The sequence below is a fragment of the Biomphalaria glabrata genome, chromosome 11, assembly GCF_947242115.1.
Source record: "Biomphalaria glabrata chromosome 11, xgBioGlab47.1, whole genome shotgun sequence".
Classification (NCBI taxonomy): domain Eukaryota; kingdom Metazoa; phylum Mollusca; class Gastropoda; family Planorbidae; genus Biomphalaria; species Biomphalaria glabrata.
This window is the reverse complement of record NC_074721.1, coordinates 35,285,509-35,306,241: the sequence shown is the minus strand read 5'-3', so window position 1 is coordinate 35,306,241 and position 20,733 is coordinate 35,285,509. Positions and strand designations below refer to the sequence as shown.

The window sequence follows — 20,733 nt, the reverse complement described above, 5'->3', positions numbered from 1 at the left end:
CCTATGCCCCCACACTATGCTCGCTTCAGGAGGACAAAGACAAGTTCTATGAAGACCTCAAAGAAGCCATTGCAAACATTCCTCAAAAAGAACATATGATCCTTCTAGGTGACTTCAATGCCAGAGTAGGATCAGATCACACTACCTGGCCAGACTGTCTTGGGCTTTTTGGAATCGGAAAGATGAATGAGAACGGACAAAGACTGCTTGAATTCTGCACATACCATAAGCTCTGCATTACCAACACATACTTCAGAACAAAACCACAGCACTGTGTCTCATGGAGGCACCCTAGATCTGGGCACTGGCACCAGCTGGATATGATACTGACACGAAAAAAGGACATTGGAAATATACTGCTGACACGTAGCTACCAAAGCGCGGATTGTGATACTGATCATACTTTAGTGTCCTGCCGGACAAGACTGCTGCCATCTAAGATCCACACTTCACAGGGAAAAAGAAAATCACGCCTGAATATTACTAGCACAAAAAATCCTGATCTTTGCACCGAATTTGAGAACAAATTAGAGAAAGCTTTTAAAAACTTCTCTGTGACTGAGGTAGAAAAAAGCTGGACGTTTATGCGTGATACAATCTACCAAACATCATCACTGGTCTTTGGAAACAAAACCAAGAAAAGCGAAGACTGGTTTGAAGCTAGTCTACCAGAAATGGAAACTGCCACTACGAACAAGAGAGCAGTCATGCTAATCTACAAGAAGGATCCCACCCCAAGCAACTTAAAAAGGCTCAGAGCTGCACGTAACAATGCCCAAAGAGTAGCGAGACAATGTGATAACAAATACTGGCAGGAGCTATGCGAAGATATTCAATCTTGTGCCGACTGTGGTAACATAAGAGGACTATATGAGGGCATGAGAAAAGCCTTTGGACCTCACACCAGCAAGTGTGCTCCGCTCAAGTCAAAAGATGGCTCAATCATCAGTGATCGTGCGCTGCAAATGGAACGATGGGTAGAACACTCTGCAGAACTCTACCAGATTGAAAACGCCATCTCACCAAATGCTGTTTCCAACTTCCCATCACTTCCAGTTTTGACGGAATTAGACGAAACGCCCTCAGTAAAGGAGCCATTGACATGCTTGCACATGGGAAAACACCCGGAGGAGATGGCATTCCTGCTGAAGTAATTCAGGCTGGAAAACATGCCCTAATCAAACCACTCCATGAACTGCTAAGCTTGTGCTGGGAACAAGGAATGGTCCCCCAGGAATTGAAAGACTCCAACATTGTTACAATTTATAAAAATAAAGGCGACCGCTCTGATTGTAACAATTACAGAGGCATCTCACTGCTTAGCATAGTCGGAAAGCGATTACAGATCCTGGCAGATCGTGTTTATCCAGAGTCGCAGTGTGGCTTTAGGGCAGGTAGATCTACAACAGATATGATTTTCTCTCTGCGGCAGCTACAGGAGAAGAGCAGTGAACAAAAGCAGACCCTCTTCATAGCTTTTATTGATTTGACCAAGGCCTTTGACCTTGTTAGCAGAAGCGGTCTGTTTGCTGTACTAGAGAGAATCGGCTGCCCAAATAAGTTAAGAAAACTAGTGTCAGCTTTTCACGAAAACATGCAGGGCACCGTTCAGTTTGAAAGTTCTTCCTCCAGGCCATTCTCCATTAAGAGCGGTGTAAAACAATGATGTGTACTGGCCCCTACACTATTTGGCATCTTCTTCTCAGTCGTACTATCCAGTGCTTTTAAATCCCTGGAAGACGGAATATACATCCATAGCAGATCCGATGGAAGGCTCTTTAACCTGGCACGTCTTAGAGCCAAAACGAAATGGCGTCGTATCTTGATAAGGGAGCTGCTGTTTGCCGATGACGCGGCACTCGTATCTCACTCACAAGGAGGTCTACAGAAGCTAGTGAACGCCTTAAAAGCTGCTTGTCAAGAATTTAGCCTTACTATAAGTCTCTCCAAGACCGAAAATCCTGGCACAAGACGTCGCAGAAATACCTATAATACAAATTGGGAACCACACCCTTTCAGTGGTGCAGGAATTTACCTACTTGGGTTCAACAATTGTCAGTAACCTAGACTTAGAAATCGAGCTGACAAAAAGGATAGGAAAAGCTACCACAGCATTGGCAAAACTCTCCAAGCGCGTCTGGGAAAATGGTAAATTGACCACAGCGACCAAAATCCTAGTCTACAACGCCTGTGTTGTGAGCACTCTCCTTTATGGCAGTGAAAGCTGGTCAACATACATGTACCAAAAGCACAGATTGAATAGTTTCCACTTGCGCTGCCTGAGACGCATAATGGGCCATATATACTATGTTACTAGTGAAAACAGCCACGTTACATGTTTTATATTGTTAGAGAAAATGGCCGAACAGTTGACTATGCTACTATATGCTACTAATGTGAACAGCCGATCAAAGGAATGGGGTGGATAACAAAAAGTTCAGTGTTTATTGGTGACCCCCACCCTCGCATTCAAAATGTATGTCTCCAGCCCAGTCAGTTAAAGGATCTTTGAGAGTTGTCTATCATATAGCGGGATCTGGATCTGAGATGACGATAGTAGTTGAGGCCTACATCCCTGGAGAGAAGTTTGAGCGTTCTTACTGGTAGAATCGCGTTGAGACGACATTGAAATGTCTTCTGAAAGAGAACATTTTGAGTCGATCTTGGTGCAGACGGCCCTGGCGATAACGATATATATATATATATATATATATATATATATATATATATATATATATATATATATATATATATATATATATATATATATATATATACAGTGCTTTTTTGTGACGGTACGCACCGGTACGGCGTACCGGCACGTATCTTAACGTTTATTATTAATGTATTAGTAGTTAAAAGTTAGGAACTCCATCACTGAGTACCGGCACCTATTTATTTACAAAAAAAAAAAAAAAAAAAAAAAAAATAATAAGCACTGTATATAGGTCCTGGATTTACTTGGGAAGTGAATAAGTCTTTTTAATTCAATAGTATAAAAAAAACCCACTTTTTTTTTAATTTTTAAAAAATTGTGTAAACACAAACTCAGAGGCGGCCTCCAAAGAGTCTCCCCATGGAACATGTGTTTGATGAGAGAAAAAAAAAGTAGGGCATGTTTGGTAAATTGTTAGTGGCTTATTGAATAACAGAAAAAAAAATGTAGGCCAATCTTAATTATATGTTTTAAAATCATTTTTTGGGCTCCTAAACCAGTAGGTTCTGGCAGGAGGTATTTCTAATAGCCTACCGTTTGATCGTCTAAGAGCTGAGCCGATCGAAGGCTCTTTGAGCTCTATGTTTGAAAACAAAACCTGTTTGAGCGCCAAACAGTAAAAAAAAAACCTGCTTGAACCGCAGTTCTGTCTGGAAGAGACCCAAGTCAATGCCTATATAAAGCATTGCTATTTCCGACATAACTGGCCTCTACGCATGGGCACCATCTTCCTATGTTATACCAAGCTAACCATGGGGGAACTCGCCATTAATGTAACGGTCCCTTGAGGAACGGCGCATGGATTATCGACAGGGTCGTGAGAGCTCTCTTTCAACTCCGTCCGTGCAATGGGTTCGCAATGGACACTCCCACGGGAGTTTTGTTTTGCAATTCATTTAGCCTAGTTACCCCCTCAACTAACCGTTTCCACCCGGGTGCCACGTTGAGGCAGAACAGCGTACCCGGGTAGTAGCCTACCTGACAAAACAATAATTAATCAATTATTTTGTTTTGTATTTAACAAGGGAAAAATCATAAATGACAGATCTTCTTATCTTATATAATACAGCTTAATAAGCTTAATTAGTCCCCCTGAGGAGGCTCGAGACCTGAGTTTGAATTCATTTTAAAAGCGATCACGGTAATATAATAGACCCCCCCCCCCTCCAATCCTCTTCCTTCACCCCCGCTCCTTTTCCCAACTGGTCCAAACAAGTGAAAGGATCATAGCGCATTTAGAAAGCTAAACATGAAATAGCGCTAAGCAAAATCAATTGGTAAAAATAGATCTATTTGTAATCGCGCAGATGCATGCATGTTAACCAATGACTTGGTTTTCCTGGCTGGCTCAGGCAACCCATCCATTCCATGCTCTAATAGCACTAGGGAAGAAGGAGCATTTGTACAAATTTGTCATAGCATATATGGAACAAGGAATGTGCCTTTATATCTTTAATTGTGTCTTTCTGAATATCAATACATAAATTTATAATCTATTGAAATCTATTTCATCAAAATAATTTTATTTAAACTCAACTTTTCGGGTGGACCATAGATATAATATTATAATTATATCGTTAGACATAGACTACATATAGGATGATATATATCTAAATTCTAAATCATAGACATATAAGTCTATCATAGTCTATGATCTAAATATAAAAAATAGATCTGCGGGTTAGTGGGTATTGTTTTTATTTTGCTCGCTTATACTTTTTAATTTTATCCAATGACAATATGGAAGCCTCCATGGCTCTCATACATTTCGACCTCTACTTTATTCTCAGTCTATCGATTTAGATCTAGATCTAAGTCTTTAGTAACCATAGGCCATAGATATAGATCTAATTCTCTCGTCAATCTGCTTTTAAATGCCATTAGAACAGAGTCTAGATCAATTTGGAAATTAGATTCTAAAACAGGCAAAGCACCGACCTAGAATAAAATTATAAATAAGTGAATTAGACTAGATCTAGAACTATTCAATTAATTAGATCTACTCAATTAGTCTAGAATCCAATCTAGATTTACTCAATTTAGAATAATAAATAAAGAATTGTAATAGAGTCTACTAGTACTAGATCTAATAATAGTATTACACTTAAAGATCTAAATAGTAGAATACACGACTTTAAAAAGTTTTTATTTATAGCAGATCCACTCTTTGACTTAACTAAACTTCTAGAACTAGATTTCTAGATCTAACTCTAGCAGCTAGACTAGCTGCTCTAGCCTCTAGATATAGCTAAACAAGATTTAGTTAATTTACTATTTAGTTCTACTTAGACTTAGTCGTAACTTAGTGTAGATCTAATTAAATCTAATTTAAAATCTAATCTCCATGAGTAACGTCTGTATTATATAAGTATAAGATAAGAAGAATTAAAATAAATATTAATCACCAGAGTTAGAGTAAATCTAGCTAGAGACACTAAGCTAAGTCTACTCTAGATTCTAGATCTAAATAGTCTAGCAGCTTTCAACTGCTTTGTGCCTGCCTTCTTGAGTCTTGATCCAAGATCTATTTTAGTTTTAAATTTCTTTTTACTAGATCTACATAATATAAATCATCATGTCCCTCTCAAATTTGAAATCATTTGCAAGTTCTTGGCAAAAGCAGTCACAATGCTCCAAATTCAGACATCATCTTACATATCTCCGCATGATAAATCCTGACCATCCTTTTGATCTACAATATAAAAATGTCAACAGTTCTGTAAAAATAAGGTAAATCTTGAGCATCCCAGTAACCTGCTTCTTAATTTAGATAAAAAGATCTCTCTACATTTTATCAAAGGACTAATAAAACTTGTTTGCAATGAATGACATTAAATTGATGAGCTAATAGGGTTTATATAATATATATATATACTACATAGATCTATCTGTGACGTATGTTTTAACTTTGAAGGTTGGATCCTCCTCTGTTGTTTACTACTATAACATTCCATCAATTGAATTAATCTTTCCTTTCTAGTGGTTTAAACTTTATTTACACTCAAACTCAAATAAATAGTAGATAGTTTATTCAGTACTGTTCTGAGTGTTAAAAACACCTCTTTACTCAGCTGCCTAAGATTTATCAGAAAATACAATAAACTTACATTATATTATATATATAATGTAACCCTGCCGGACCAAAAAAAAGAAACAATGCCTAAACAAACAAAAAAAGACAAACAACACAAAATAGGCTTAAGTTATCTTGGAGGGTACCTGAAATGTAAATGTTTGTTTTCGATCTGCAAATGGGTATTTTTGTTATTGCATTGTGGAGGAGATTAGTGTGATAATATGCTGAAGATGTCAAATGCTCTACATTGGAAACACAGGCAACATCTTAAAAACACAACTCCAAAGAACACCTTAGAGACATTTGAAATTTTGCAACTAAGACCTTCTCTTATTTATTTCAATAGCACACATCCTAGAGGTACCACTGATCTCCTCATCACTCCTCTACAGCATTGCAGCCTCCAACTTCATGGGATCAGCAACCAACACACTTTTATTTAAAATGAAATGAGGACTAACACTCCACCCTTTCCCCATTTATCTTTGCCTTACATGACAGCCCCCTTCTGATTACCTGCACTTTTACACCAGCGTAACTCATTTCTTTTCTGCCTCGATAGAGAACAGCATTGAATAGATGTTAACTTAAGCCTATTTTGTGTTAGTTGTTTTTTTTTTTTTTTGTTTGTTTAGTAGCTGATGAAGGCCTCATGGTTTAAACATCCTTTCTTTTACTTGGTCCAGCAGGCTACTTATATGCATGTTTATTATATTTTCTATACATATACTGTCCTTCACTCCTGCAGCAGTAAATCTTTGTTATTAAGATTTATCATTATTTGCTTTCGGATTAGTACACATAATTCTACTGTTAAAATAGTGTTTTCACTAATCAATGCACTATTGACTCAGCGACAGGTATTTTTCTCACTAAGTAATTCAGAAGAAAATGTCTTGCAAAGAGTTCTATACTTGTATTTATGCGAATTCTTCTTCTACGTTCTCATTTTTCATGTCGGAGGGTTCATATCAGTAATCCTATATCTGAGATGAACAGCGCAGTGGTTTTCAGATCAGGCAGTGCTCTGTATAGTTTTTCTTTTATAGGAGGGTTTTGGGGGCAGAGTCTTGTTCGACCCTCTTGATTATGCAGCTTTGAAGAACATGGTCAGCATTCAAGGGCATGTTTTGCTAGTCCTGACTTTTAGCTTTTTGAACAGTCTCATTCTGAGTGTCCAGTTCTGAGTCGAAAAATTATGCGTTGAGATAGCTTATAATAGGTGTCCTTTTTCTTATAATTAAGAGCTGGTCAAAGTCACATTTATTCTGCACTCTGTAATTTTTCTCATTTCTTCTGGGTAGAGAGGAATTTTCATTTGTTTGCTCATTCTTCCATCTTTGGCCAGTATATCTGCTTTTTCATTGCCTTCTAATTCAATGTGTGCTGGAATCCATTGAAGAACAGTTTCCTTGCTGTTGATGTTAAGGTTTACAAGAGCTGTCTTGCTTTATATAGGAAGTATCCAAGTTTTTCAGGCTTTGAAGGACCATTTTGGCATCAGTTAGTAAGACAATTTTTATGCAAATGATGATCTACAATGAAAGTTCTTTGATCTATGAAATATGGCTCTTAATAATGAAGTATTTTTAAAAAGTCCAGTCCTTGTGATCTATGGGGCAGATGATGTAAAAGCCATCTGTTTCTGTGGCCCATGTTTAACAAAAGTGTCATGTGTTCAGTACAATGACCAACAGCCTTTACTTTTACCCAACTAATGTCAGATACCCATTAGAGCTGGGTGGACTTTGAGGTGCCCTAAAAATCCAGAAAGTAAGATTCTCAGTCTTCACAATGATTCAAACCCGCGACCCCTGGTTCGAAAGCCACACGATTTACCACTCAGCCGCCATGCTTCCAAGACGTGCTTTTAAAGCCTTCGATTCACTGACATAAATAATGAAATGCATTAAAAGCCTAGTTTTTAGTAATATTACTTTTCCCCTTGTTTTCTTTTTTATCAAACTCCTTCATGTGTCTGCCGACCCTAGAAATAAATCGACAAATGTTTGGTAATCAAATCTTTATTTTTTCACCACTGAAAATTGGTTGGGATCTAGTTCATAGCACTCATCAGCAGTAAAAAAAGAAAATGCTGAACAATTTTATAACCATTCAGCCTAATAGTTTCTATGCCTCAGCAATTTGACCTATCTTTCATGATCCATTTACTTTTTTCTTTTTAAATCACTTTCCTGCAGTATAACTTTTATTAAGTATTTTATCATTACCTATAGTACCTTTTAAAAGGTCATACATGTTGTGTTAGGTGTGCATATCAAACTAGAAAATAATTGTTTCTGAAATAGAACAAATTACATTAAATTTTTCAGGCACACAAAGTACTAAATATATTTAAAATGTAGTGGCCGTGTACTGTCTAGAGTACTTTTTGGTTCAGTATCATCTTGGCTTGATTTGAGTGCTGGCTTGATGATTCTAGCAACTACGGCTCACCTCTCTTCTTAATCAGAAAAATGAGTCTGTTATTTAACAAGACATTCACAGGTGTTCATTATTAAAAAAAAAAGAATTATTACATTGGTTTCCTTGTATTAACCTAGTTATTCTTGTTATGTGAAAAACATCTAGGTTTAATTTTTACTTTTACTCAAACTAGTTTTAGTTGTCAATTTTTTTAAATTAAAAGCTTTATGCCATATCATTTTAATGTTGGAATTAATTTTGTTTCAAAAACAAAAGTCAATTTTATAGGGAGTCTCAAATGCTATCTAAAATTATAGCTTTTATATAGTGCTACTTTCATGCTTTGTGGACCAGTGGGGGAGGGTGTATCTAGGAGGGGCTGTAAACACAACTCTACTCGAGTTGAGTGTTGAGCGTCAGCCCCCTTCATAGGTAGCCAAACCAAGTTCAAGCGTACTTAACCTCTTGACCAGTAATTTGGCTTTAACTGCTTCATTAATGCATTTTGGGGAGACATTTTGAGGTTCCAAATAGTACCATATCATGGCCCTGACATGGCCTGGCTGGCTGTAGCCCTGACATCACTGTATAATACAATTAAATAAGACTGGCCACATTATCCAAAACTGGGGAGAAAAAAATCAAAATATTATTTAGTTACTGGAATCAAGATTGTGTTAGAAAAGTCCAAAGAATGTAAATGTGAATTAAAAAACAACAACTGACAACATGTTTAGCAAGTTTGGATTGGGTCGTAGAGTTGCAATGCCAAAATGTTTTCTCTTCCCCATGCAGGAATGTGTAGTAGATTCTCATTTAGGACTTCAATTTATCTTTCAAGACCAGATCTTTGTTGTAGTTTAGATGCTTGGGTATCATACTAAATGTGTCTACCTTCTCTACTGCAGAGTTGATTAATAACATTCTCAAAGCAGAAAATCTCTGCATCATGTTTATGCCATTGGCCATTAATTATAATATATCTTAGTTTAATAAAAAGCCTGACAAATTTTTAAACAATCAAGATATATTATTTTGCTTTACTTAACTCCCTTTGAATTGATGAAACAAAAAAAAAATATTCTTAATTTTGTTTTTTAAGGTTAACTCACTCAACACCATCTTTAGGCTCCAGGCGATATTTTTCTACTAAAAAAGGACTAGAGGTAAAACCAAATGTTAATGTAGTTTAAGAATATACATTTGTTATTATATTATATATATATATTATATATAATTAAAATAAAGACTTAAATGTATATATATCCAGGGTTAGTATAATATTGTAATGACTTACTATGCAGGCTGCACCACACAACACAACCAATTCAAAGAACTTGACAACCTAGGGCTCCAAAGTAATGTAACAGTCCAATAAGTCACAGCCATTACTGTACAATTGGCAACACAAAATGGACTGTACAAATGTTTTCACTGTTAACAACCATACCAGCATATCAACTCTTGTGCTGCTCTATCAAACTCCACTGGCCTCTCCACTGTTCAGGACTAACTTCACAGATTGGGCTCGTTGTGTCAGACTTTATCGTCTAGATTAACATAACACCAAGACGTCATCTCATACTCATGAGGTGTCTTGACTTTACTCTCCACCGAACCGTAGATGCCCACAGAACCACACAGCTGAACCACACTGACAAAATCGTCTGTAGTGAACTGTGCTTTTTACATAATGTTCCCGCTGGCCTTCCAGAAACCAACGAAACATCGCTCGATTACTCTGTTTGATCACATGACTACATCCAACTTGACTGGCCTGAGTTACTTTCACAAAACAGATCCCAAACCGTTGTGTTTTTACTCGCTGTGGCTGACTGTCGCCACTTGTCATGCTTGACTGCTTGTCTAGCGCTGGCCTGGAGCGATTTGTGGCTACACACACTTAACTACCCCTATCCGCACCACCACCAGAAGTATAACAAATGTTAGATCAATATATTGAATACTTGTATATGTCAGACACTCGAACGTACTGGTGTGACTGTTAAGTTTATTTGTAATTGTCTATAGGTCTAATAATTCTCTATGCTCTCCCTACCAAAAATGAAATAACAGCACAAAATCCTTCACACAATATTTATTCAATATATAGATCTAATGATATTATAGTCTTTAATAAACATCAGTTGTATTCACTTGTAAATGTTTGTATATATTTAACTTTATTGTATATTATAAATTTGCTATTATAAATACATGGCCATACAAATCAGGATATGTGCATCTCTCTGTCCCTTCTGGTCTTATCCCAAAGTCTATCATAAACAAACTTTGACTCTTAATTATCAAATTATACTAGCCCTGATATGTCTCTTTAAGTTTTTATTTTAAATTGTAAGTTACAGTTACTATGTATATAGATAGAAATAGAACTTCAATAAAATTGCTTTTACTTATCACACAAATTGGTGATATTAGAAGCACTTGTAGGAAAAATGAAATTTTGAGTATAGTGTTTGTTGTCTTGGACACCCCTTACAAGCTGTGCCGTCTTTGGCAGCTGATGTCATCAGTTTCTTTGATCATGTAGCCAGCACATTGACCAAATGCCTTTATTTCCCCATTTTTTGTCAGGTACCCTCTATAGTTTAGTGGACTCAGAGGCAGCCTAAAAATTCCAAGCTCAGCCAGAATCACAGTCTTAATCAGGATTCAAACTCTAGACTCCTTGGTGGTAGCCAAGCTCTTTACCACTAAACCCCCCCCTCCCCTCCTCCTCTCCTGTTATATGATGGTGACTAAAGGTTAGATTAGACATGAAGGTTATTTATGGTTACCTGATACCAGTTTGTGATTGGCTTAGGTGAAGAGTTTTTAGACTCTCTGCTCAGTTTGATGTTTCCATGACATCAAATAGAAACATAAATAGCAACTAGATTTTAAATAAAGTATTAGTACTAATAATTTGTTAATATTTTAAACAGAACATTTTTTTTCTCCAGCCAAATGTTAAAAAGAAGATTTTGAAAGAACATCTTTTAGAAGCAGACGCCAAGAAAATGGATACATCTTGTACTGAAGCCATCTCAGCGAAAGAAGATACCATTTTTTCAGAAATATTGAGCAATGTTGAAAAAACCTATGCTAAAAACACCATAAGGGATTGTGAGCACCGGTTGCTCCATTGGGGTCGAATTTTGGCAGAGAAAAAAAATGCCAAAGAGGAAATAAAATTAGAGACCATTGTATCGGATTCGATTCATTCTGTTGTGGAGCTGGTCCTTACTCCGTCTGCTCCAGCTTACATGAGACATAAACTGTTAGCTTTACTTTTAAGTGAGAAAACAGACTTAATGATTACACAGAAGATGCTGAGACAAACTGCACAGGATGTGCTTATTTTGCCTGTTAATGTGGTAGCTGATATTGTTCAGGAGCTGACATTGTGCCCTGAGACAGCATTAAGGAAGCAAATTAGAATTGAGCTAGTCCAGGCCATAGTGAACAAAAGGTGGTATGACATCCCAGCTAAATATGTTGTCTTTTTTATGTATCAGTTAGACAGCCTTTTTGACATGAAAGACATCACACATAAGTTGAGCTCAAGAGTGCATGAGAATAAAAGCATATCAAGTGAAGACAGCAGTCATTCTGTTGCAGAACACATCAGTCAAGTGATTGACGCTGAAACCTTGCCTGTAGTTAGTGTTAACTTAGAGACCAGAATTTTGAATCTGGTTGATGAATTAAAAAGCAAGGATTTGTCTAAGGTGATAATCCTTCTATCCAGATGGAAAAACAGGAATTTAATGGTCCTCAATGCAGTCTTTCATCGATTGTTTATGGCCGACCTCAGTGACTTCAGTGTTGTACAGCTGAATAATCTGCTGTATTCTTGTTCTGTTTTAAACTACAGGAATGAAAGATTTCTCGACAAATTGACTTCTCAAATGTCCTTAGTTCCCCTGGACTCTGTTAGCCTAGCAGCGACTGTGCTAACATCTTTGTCTCACCTTCGATGGAGAAATGACAGCCTTATGTCTGCTTGCAAGAAATCTTTATATGATGACTGGAAACTCCTATCAGCAAAAGATGCCAAAAACAGCTTGTTGTCTCTGGCAAACTTGGCAGAGATGCCTTCTAATGATAAAGAAACTCACAGTGTTAAAGGTCGGTTATCACTTGATATCAATCATGAAAGTTTCCATGAATATGATACAAACATTTCACTTACATTTTTTAAAATTAAAATTGTTTTACAAGCAGTATTAATGTACAAAGCTTTATTCTGTTTGTCTGGGAAAAGTTTGCACACGTTATTTCTCTGACACCCAATCTCGGATCAAGCTGAAATTGTACACAATTATTTCTTTTACCTGACAACACAAGAATCAACCAATTAGTTAATTAACTATTGGTAATTAATTTTTTTGTTTGGTATCTTGAACAAGGGAAAGAAATTGAATTTAACTGAAGTGGTGATATAAGCTGAATTAGTCCCCTTTATAAGTTGATGCTTTAAAGTAAGTTTAATTAAAACAAACAATATATTGTAACTTTACAATCTCCCATTGAGCCATGAGTTAAAATGGAATTTTGGTAAAATTCCCCCAGATATCTCTTTCTCTCCACTCCCCCCCCCCCTTTTTTTTTCCCATTTTCCCAACTATTCCAGATAAGTGATAGGATCATAGCGTATTGAGAAAGCTAAAAGCATGAAATAGCGCTGAACTAAAACTATAAATATTTCTAATCTCACACATTAATTGTTGTTGGTCTAGATCTCTTACAAATGTAATGACATGACTGATTCCAAACAAACTGATTCAAGTACACCTCATATAAGTTTTGCTTTTTTGTAAAAAGTGTTTTTGAAATGTTTTTTTTTTTTTATTTCTCTCTTTAAGTCTATGGTCCAAACACTTCTATCCTATAGTATAGCAACCACCTTAAAGAGTTGTTCAAATCTCACAATGTCATGACATCCTTTCACAAACATTTTGGATATTTGAGTGGCCTCCCTACCCCTCCCGCCACGTCCACCAAAGAGATTGGACCATAATGAGTATGCTGTAGCATGAAAACTAGGCTGTATACAAATAGTCTGCCCAATGTTTTCTTGGAACAAATAATCTTCACAATCTATGTGAATGTTTGAGCCTAAATGAAAACTGTTTTCGTTTGATGTTTCAGACTAGCCTTAATATTTTCTTTGGTCTTTTTATTTAGATGAAACATTTCATTTATTTATTTTTTTGCATATATACCAACTTTGAAATGTAATATTAGTGTATATTAATTTTGCTTAATTTTATATAACCCGTAAATACTTATTTGATTTGTTTGTGTTTGCCTATGTTCCAACTTCAACAGAAATAGCAATGGTGGCTGTTGAAGAAAATTTCTTGCCTTTTGAAAAAGTCACCTGTGGCTGGTGCCTGGCAGTACTGAAGTCCCTTCCTTCTGATCAGGCTAAAAAATTGCTTCAACCAGAGTTTGTTTCAGAAGTTTTGGGTAAATATTGAATTTTATTTTGCTTACAAGCTCTAAAAGTATTTAAAGTTACCACTAGAGATATATAAAGATATATTGTTGCAGGATAAACAAATGTGTTGAAAGTATTGTAAACAAAGATAACATAAAATGTATAAATATAGAGAGAAATATTGCAAACATAGATAAAATAAAATGCATAAATATAGTGAGAAATATTGTTAACATAGATAAAATAAAATGTATAAATATATTGAGAAATATTGTAAACATAGATAAAATAAAATGTATAAATATATAGAGAAATATTGTAAACATAGATAAAATAAAATGCATAAATATAGAGAGAAATATTGTAAACATAGATAAAATAAAATGTATAAATATATTGAGAAATATTGTAAACATAGATAAAATAAAATGCATAAATATAGTGAGAAATATTGTAAACAGATCAAATAAAAACTTGGCTGGACCAAATTAAAACAAGAAACTTAAAGCATTAACTACACTATTGCAAGCCAGCCATTTTTACCCCCTGTGATTGACATAATTGCTAAACCTGAAAAACCTGAATACACAATTAATATTCTAATGGAATGGGGGGTAAAGTGTTTGGCATCTGAGACGACGGGTCGCGGGTTTCAATCTTGTTGAAGAATAGGGATTTTGACATTTTTAAGACACCCCACTCAACTCTAATTGGTACATAACCTTAGTTGGGGGAAAGTAAAGGTGTTGGTCATCGTGCTGGCCGCATGACACCCTCGTTAACCGCTGGCCTTAAAAATTGCCACATCAAATAAGGGTAAGGGTAATATTCTAAGGTCAATTCACTTGTAGCAGCAGAGGGTATGAAATAATCAATAATATGTGCAATATTTCAAATGATAGATAACAAGAACAGCAAGCCTTGAGAAAGATTTCTCTTATTGAACACTCAACTTCAGAAACACATTATTAGCTTTCACTTGTACAAAACATGTGTCTTTGTTATTGAACATAGCTATCTCTTGGTATGTTCTATTCTAGTGCATATTTATTTGTATTGTGTTTAGAAATCTGTGAAGGCCACATGAAACATGCCGCTTTACAGAGGCTTGCTGTGATCAGCTTGGCTGCTAAATATGAAATTCCAAACTACAAGGGTGCTTTTCTTTCTACAGAATTCTTCAGTTTAGCCGAGGTAGGTTTGTTTTGGGGCATTTTCTTTCCAACCTCACTGTAACCTTAAGTTTCAAATTTTGGCATAAATTGTGCCAAGGGTTTTGTCATGCAAGTTAATGGTTACCCACATTTTACATAGATGTCATGTTTCTTAAGTCATATGTGCCCATAAGACATGGGAGTCATAGATTGTCTTTGTTTCAGGTAACTTCTGGCTGTACAGACAAAGCTCTGACTGAGACTTTTGAGAGAGCCCTCAGCAAGTTTGCAGACATGAAGACATATGTACAGAGTGGGCAAGTTATACAAGATGGTGTCAGGACAGGTCAGTTTTATCTTTGCACTTTTTGGCCTATGAAGAGTTATGTGTCCTTGAAGCAAAGCATTAGTTTGGTAACTGGTGGCTCACAGGAGCAAATCTTAAAACTATCTTAGGCTGGCTTTCTTTAAAAGTTACTACTTTGACAAGCATCCCCAAGTCAATCCTTGTCAGTATTTACCAATTAGCACATCAACAAGCGAATAACATTTTATTTTGACCTCGGCTATAACCTCTTCCTATTAGAATGATAGGTTACACTAGTTCAACTATTAGTCCATTAGTCCTCTTTCTAAGTACCTAGCTCACCAATGTTCATCTTCCATAGACTACAAAATGGTTCTGTCTTAATCTTAATCTCCCTTGTTTGAAATGGTGTTTGGCCAGAAGTATCTCAGTATATGTTTCTACAACTTGTATACCTCATTTGTGGATTTTCCATTCTGAAGAATCACATTGCATTTTTTTTTTAAATTTTGAATTTGGTGGCCCTGCTAGCTTTTTACATTGCCTCTATTCAAGTCACTAATTCCATGGAGGGTGGAACCTGAAATCTTGACATGGATCTCAAAAATGGCTCTAATGATTTTCCTATAAAATTAACAGTTGATGTACTGGTATAGCATTTGGAAAAGAATTACTAGCTTGTTTTGCTGTTATAATTTTTCAAAGTAAAAAAAAAATAAATTTAACTTTGGCTAGAGAACTAGGTCTACATCGATTTTGAAAGGAACATCGTGTTCATGAATTTCCAAATTTAAGGCCTTATTAATTCAAGAGTTGAATAAATTAATGTAAATGAAATTTTTTTGCATTGTCTTCTAAGTCTAGATCTAAATGCCTATTATTAGAATATTATAGAGTGTAGTAGATCTATACATTTGCTTAACCAGGATTCTTTGTTGGGGAAAAGGGGGGGGGGTTAAAAAATAGTCCATTGTTTTTTAATCTAACATTTATTGGTTATTAACAGAAAACAAATCGCTCTATAAGTTGTATAAAGGAGGTATTGTCTTTTTTAGAAAAGCATTTTTAATGTTTTTCTAGTGTAAAGGCAAGAAGCATTTAAAAAAAAGCCATTCCAACATAAAGTAATCTTTATGTCTTTCTCCCCTCACTTACATTATGTACTATTAAGCAAGGAGTTACAATATGCACATAAAAGCAACTCTTTTGTTTTGGATTTAGATTATGTCATGTGTGCCAACAAGAATGGAGAAGTCAGGCCTATAACTGCTATTCAGAGTGAACAGGGCCATGAAAAACTGTACAGGTAGATACAAGTTCTTTAAACCTTTGTATTAAAGAAGCAGTTGTTGTATTTAGTCAACAAGAATAAGTAAGTAAAGGTCCCCGTTCAGACCTTGTGATCTATCGGGCAGATGATGTAAAGGTCGTCAGTTTCTGTGGCAAAGGGTTAACGAGGGTGTCATATGGCCAACACAACGACCATCTGCCTTTACTTTTCCCCAACTAATGTCAAGTACCCATTAGAGCTGGGTAGACTCAGAGGTGCCCAAAGATCGTGAAAATAAAAATACCTGTCTCCACCAGGATTTGAACCCGGGACCTCGGTTCGAAAGCAGAGAGCTTTACTGCTCAGCCACCACGCCTCCAGTCAACAAGAATATGAGCTTTAAAATGATTTCATTGTTTAAAATATTGTTCTGTTTTTGAATGTGATTGAACTAGAAGATTTATTGAGATGGGTTTGTTTCACTCTTAAGTTATTTTACATTTGTTGCTTCTATAAATGAGATGAAGTCAGATAGAGATAAGCAGACAGAAGGAATGCAGTTATCTTTTTGTTGTAGTTTTTGACTCAAAGGGTGCCGCTACTTTATTTTGGAACTGCACTGGTTGTCTGCTAAATTTGGTCTTTGGGGCTGAATTTTTTAATGGACTGGCCAAATGCTGCTATGATGTGGGAAGTTTGGGCTATGATGTAATAATTTTAAATTCTAAAGGAACATCCAAACATGTAAAACATACATACATCCAAACATATACATAAATACTTGTATTTGCAGTATTTTTAAAAACCTTTCACAATAACCTGGTATTTGCACAAACTTAGGCACCCTTGGGAACTTATTAGGCAGCACTTTTATGAACATATTAGGCAGCACTTTTATGACTTTACTCTAGGGTTATCATTTTTTTAATAATCTTTTTTATAGCCATACATCAAGCGTGTGATATTTATTTCCCTGCAATAGATTACCATGCATTATGATATGACATACATTTCATTGTTTTTACTGAGGTAATAATCATTTGATATGTACTTTTTATTCCTTGTGAATGCCACAGGCTAGCCCTACAGTTAGTTCCCTTCCCTGGTGTCGTTGGACCTGACCAGTCGCCCACTGGCTCTTACAACATCGCTGCTAGGCTTTTGAAACATTTAGGCTACATACCTATACATGTAAGTGGAAGGACATGCTCATGTTTATTGAACTTAATCTTTACTAACTGGAGAGTCAGATCAAGTAAATGTTTTGTCTATATTCTATTGCAGATAACATATTTAGATTTGAAGCCAAATATGGGTGTTCTTGAGCACATCAATAAGATCACAGAGAAAATAAAATTGGCTGTGAAAAGTATTGAAGATTGAATTCAGTTTTTAGAGTATATTTATTTCTTTATCCACTTGAAAAATTAATAAAGAAATTTTGTTTTAATGTGAACCATACTATTGTTGTTTTTTGTTGTTGTTGTTTATATTGCTTTCATTTTTTTTTCAATGGCTTTAAAATTTTGTGTTTTCTTTATTTGTATCCAGACCAAACACACCACTTTGAGTTTTAACAGATCATGTCACTGTGTTGTAGTTAGTCAGAAGGGGGAATATAGTTCACAGTATTTCATTTGCTGCTTTTTTTTTTTTTCTTTTTCATTGTTACATATGAAATCAATCAGAATCCAGTAAATGTGATAGATATTTATTTGTCTGTGGCATTTTACGTTCGAGAAACAATCATTTCCCTTTGCAACCTTGTGTGACTAAAGAGGCCAATCCTTGATACACAGCTGCGGTCACAGGTTGGGCATATGTAATCACCAGGCGCCGTGATTCTTGTTTATAATGCTTAACAATAGCAGGGTGGATGTGGGATCAAAATAATATCTTCAAAGAAACCTTCTGGTCAGTTGTTACAGGCTGTTCCATTCATATTTAGAACAAGTAAGAACTAGTTTTATTTGTGAGAAGAAATCTCGTAACTAAAAGTGTAGACCGGAAGTTACGTCAAAAATAGTTAGAGACGAATAGATAAATAAATTAGGTTTTATATAGCGCTATTTTCATGCCGAGTTTATAGCATGCTCCGATGTTATTTATGGGGAGGGGGTATCTGGGAGAAGGTTTTCCGTACTGGCGCTCAGTAAACACAACTCTGCTCTAGTCGGGTGTTGAACCTCGTGCCCCCGTCTTAGGTAGCCAAGCCAAGTTCAAGCCTCTCAACCACGCTTCCCATAGAGTAGTGACACTTAGTAGTGACGTCAGGGGCGCTCAAGAAAGAAGACTTAACGACAAGTTTCCCCATTGCAAATAATTGCTGTAAGAACTCGGATTTGTGTTATGCAGACTGAGCACAACAAGGCATCCTGGGATTGCTTTGACACATAACTCTATGGGTCTGCTATAATTGTCTTATTAGCCAATTATCAGCAGCAGAAGCCTTGGCTGGCTTGGTCAAGTTCGTAGAATGCCATAGGCCGAATTCCACAAGACATTCTGTATGGCGATCTAACAAGTCAGGAGAGCCGCTGGTCGTCCACTTTTACGGTATACGGATGTATGCAAACGCGACATGAAGCTTTTCAAAATCGACATAGCAGCTGGGAAAAAGTGGCACTGGATTAGATCCACATGGAGAGCGAGCATAAAAGAAGTGTCGCGGATTACAGATGCCTTGAAGTTGCAAAGCGAAAAGATCGTCTCTCGAGACGTAAAATACTACAGCAATTAAACACACACTACTTCATTTTAATTGCAATCTTGACCATTTGCTGTTCAAATAAAAAGGACTACGGGCTAGACTAAACGTGATAGACCATCCTAATAATCAATAATTTATAGTTGTATGACATTTCAAACTAAATATAGAATAGAAAAACAAAATCCAATGGTGTAAAGAACATTCCTATGACACTTAATGACACGTCTCGGGATGTGGCGTGCCAAAGTTAACGGAGGAAAATAACGTGAAATGAATGACCTAAATAAAGGGCTGATACTAAGAGGTGGGTTGGGGTGGAGAGGAGGAAGTAACATTCTTAACTCTTTCTCTCCGTTATTATGTGTCCGCGTTTCGAAGGAATTCTTCATACTGTCCATTACTGTCTCACTCCCCTGTTATGATTAAGCTTCAATAGCTTTGTTGTTTGTTATCAGAAAGTGTTGTATTTGGTATAGAATTGAAGGGAAGTGCATGCTCTTTTATATAACACAAAGTCAGGTTTATAAAATGAAACATTTATTTAATTTAATGAGATCAAATCAACGATGGTATCGTCGATCAGGAGAGAAAGAGTTAAAGGGAAACAATACGTGTTTTTTTCTTTTGCAGGTAGGAGTATAATTAATGGTATACAATTAAAACAAAATTGTATCCTGCTTTTGAACTGCTCAATTCAATTTGTTGCCCCATACTCTGTAATTCAGCAAAGATCAGAAAAATAATTAGTTCTGCCAATTGCTTTTGAGTTAAATCAGTTGTAACAGAGGAGACCTGTGGAATACAGAAACACTTAGTCTATACTCTAGAACTATAAAAAAAATTTTAATGCCGAAAAAAAAAAGTGTTATTGAAATATATATGATGTTATGTTCCAGAAGTCGCCCAATTAAATACACCTAGCCCCAAATATTACGTGAATGGATACCCCCCTTAGCAGGGTCAGACTTAAGTATGTGGATACCCCTTACACTTTTTCAAAACCTTAATAAAAATGCTAGCCTACTATCTAAAAGCACGCGCCATATTATAAAAAGAGAGAGTACTTGTACATTAAATTAAATTAACCTATTTAAAAAAAAATGATCTCATTGCATATTTAAGTAACACAAAATGTAGGCTACATCTTTTTAAAAGGGTTTACACATGGAGCGAATTCGATATATATTACGAGCAGACATTTTTTTTAAAAACCAAGGCTATGTTGCCAACTGGAAGATTTAATAAAGTAGGCCTATTGTCGGTAAAAATGCGAAACAATATTGTATAAAAAAACGTGAAGTTGCTGACCCTTCGAAATATAGCCTGTTTTTTTTTCTCTGTTGTTGAGGTCCCTTTCTTGTGGAGTACCGTAGCCCCGCCTTCCCTCCCTTCAATCTCGGAAGCATAGTATCAAATGACGTATCGCTTTTAAGGAAAGTTGATAATATTCTGACAAACTCCAGTAGTGCATTTGTTCGCCTCCATGCATTAAGGCTCCGTACTGGGATTAATCCATTACAGCAGGTAGCTGACAGTGTTCTGTAGGGTTCGCTTGTCTCCGCACAAGGCGAAACCCCCGCATGCACCAGTTCGAGTAATGGGTTGCATGTTAGACTTAGGGGTCTCA

General features: G+C 36.1%; 1 protein-coding gene across 1 annotated transcript; it reads left to right on the top strand.

The window, feature by feature from the left end:
- Positions 1 to 4,433: 4,433 nt before the first annotated feature.
- Positions 4,434 to 17,852, top strand: LOC106050517 (FAST kinase domain-containing protein 4-like). Its single transcript, XM_056004423.1, has 10 exons — positions 4,434 to 4,641; positions 5,271 to 5,446; positions 9,322 to 9,385; positions 11,183 to 12,350; positions 13,554 to 13,694; positions 14,732 to 14,859; positions 15,045 to 15,165; positions 16,348 to 16,432; positions 17,473 to 17,587; positions 17,681 to 17,852. The coding sequence occupies exons 2-10, from the start codon at positions 5,292 to 5,294 to the stop codon at positions 17,777 to 17,779; spliced, it is 2,076 nt and encodes a 691-aa protein (XP_055860398.1). The 5' UTR covers positions 4,434 to 4,641; positions 5,271 to 5,291; the 3' UTR covers positions 17,780 to 17,852.
- The last annotated feature ends 2,881 nt before the right edge of the window (positions 17,853 to 20,733 follow it).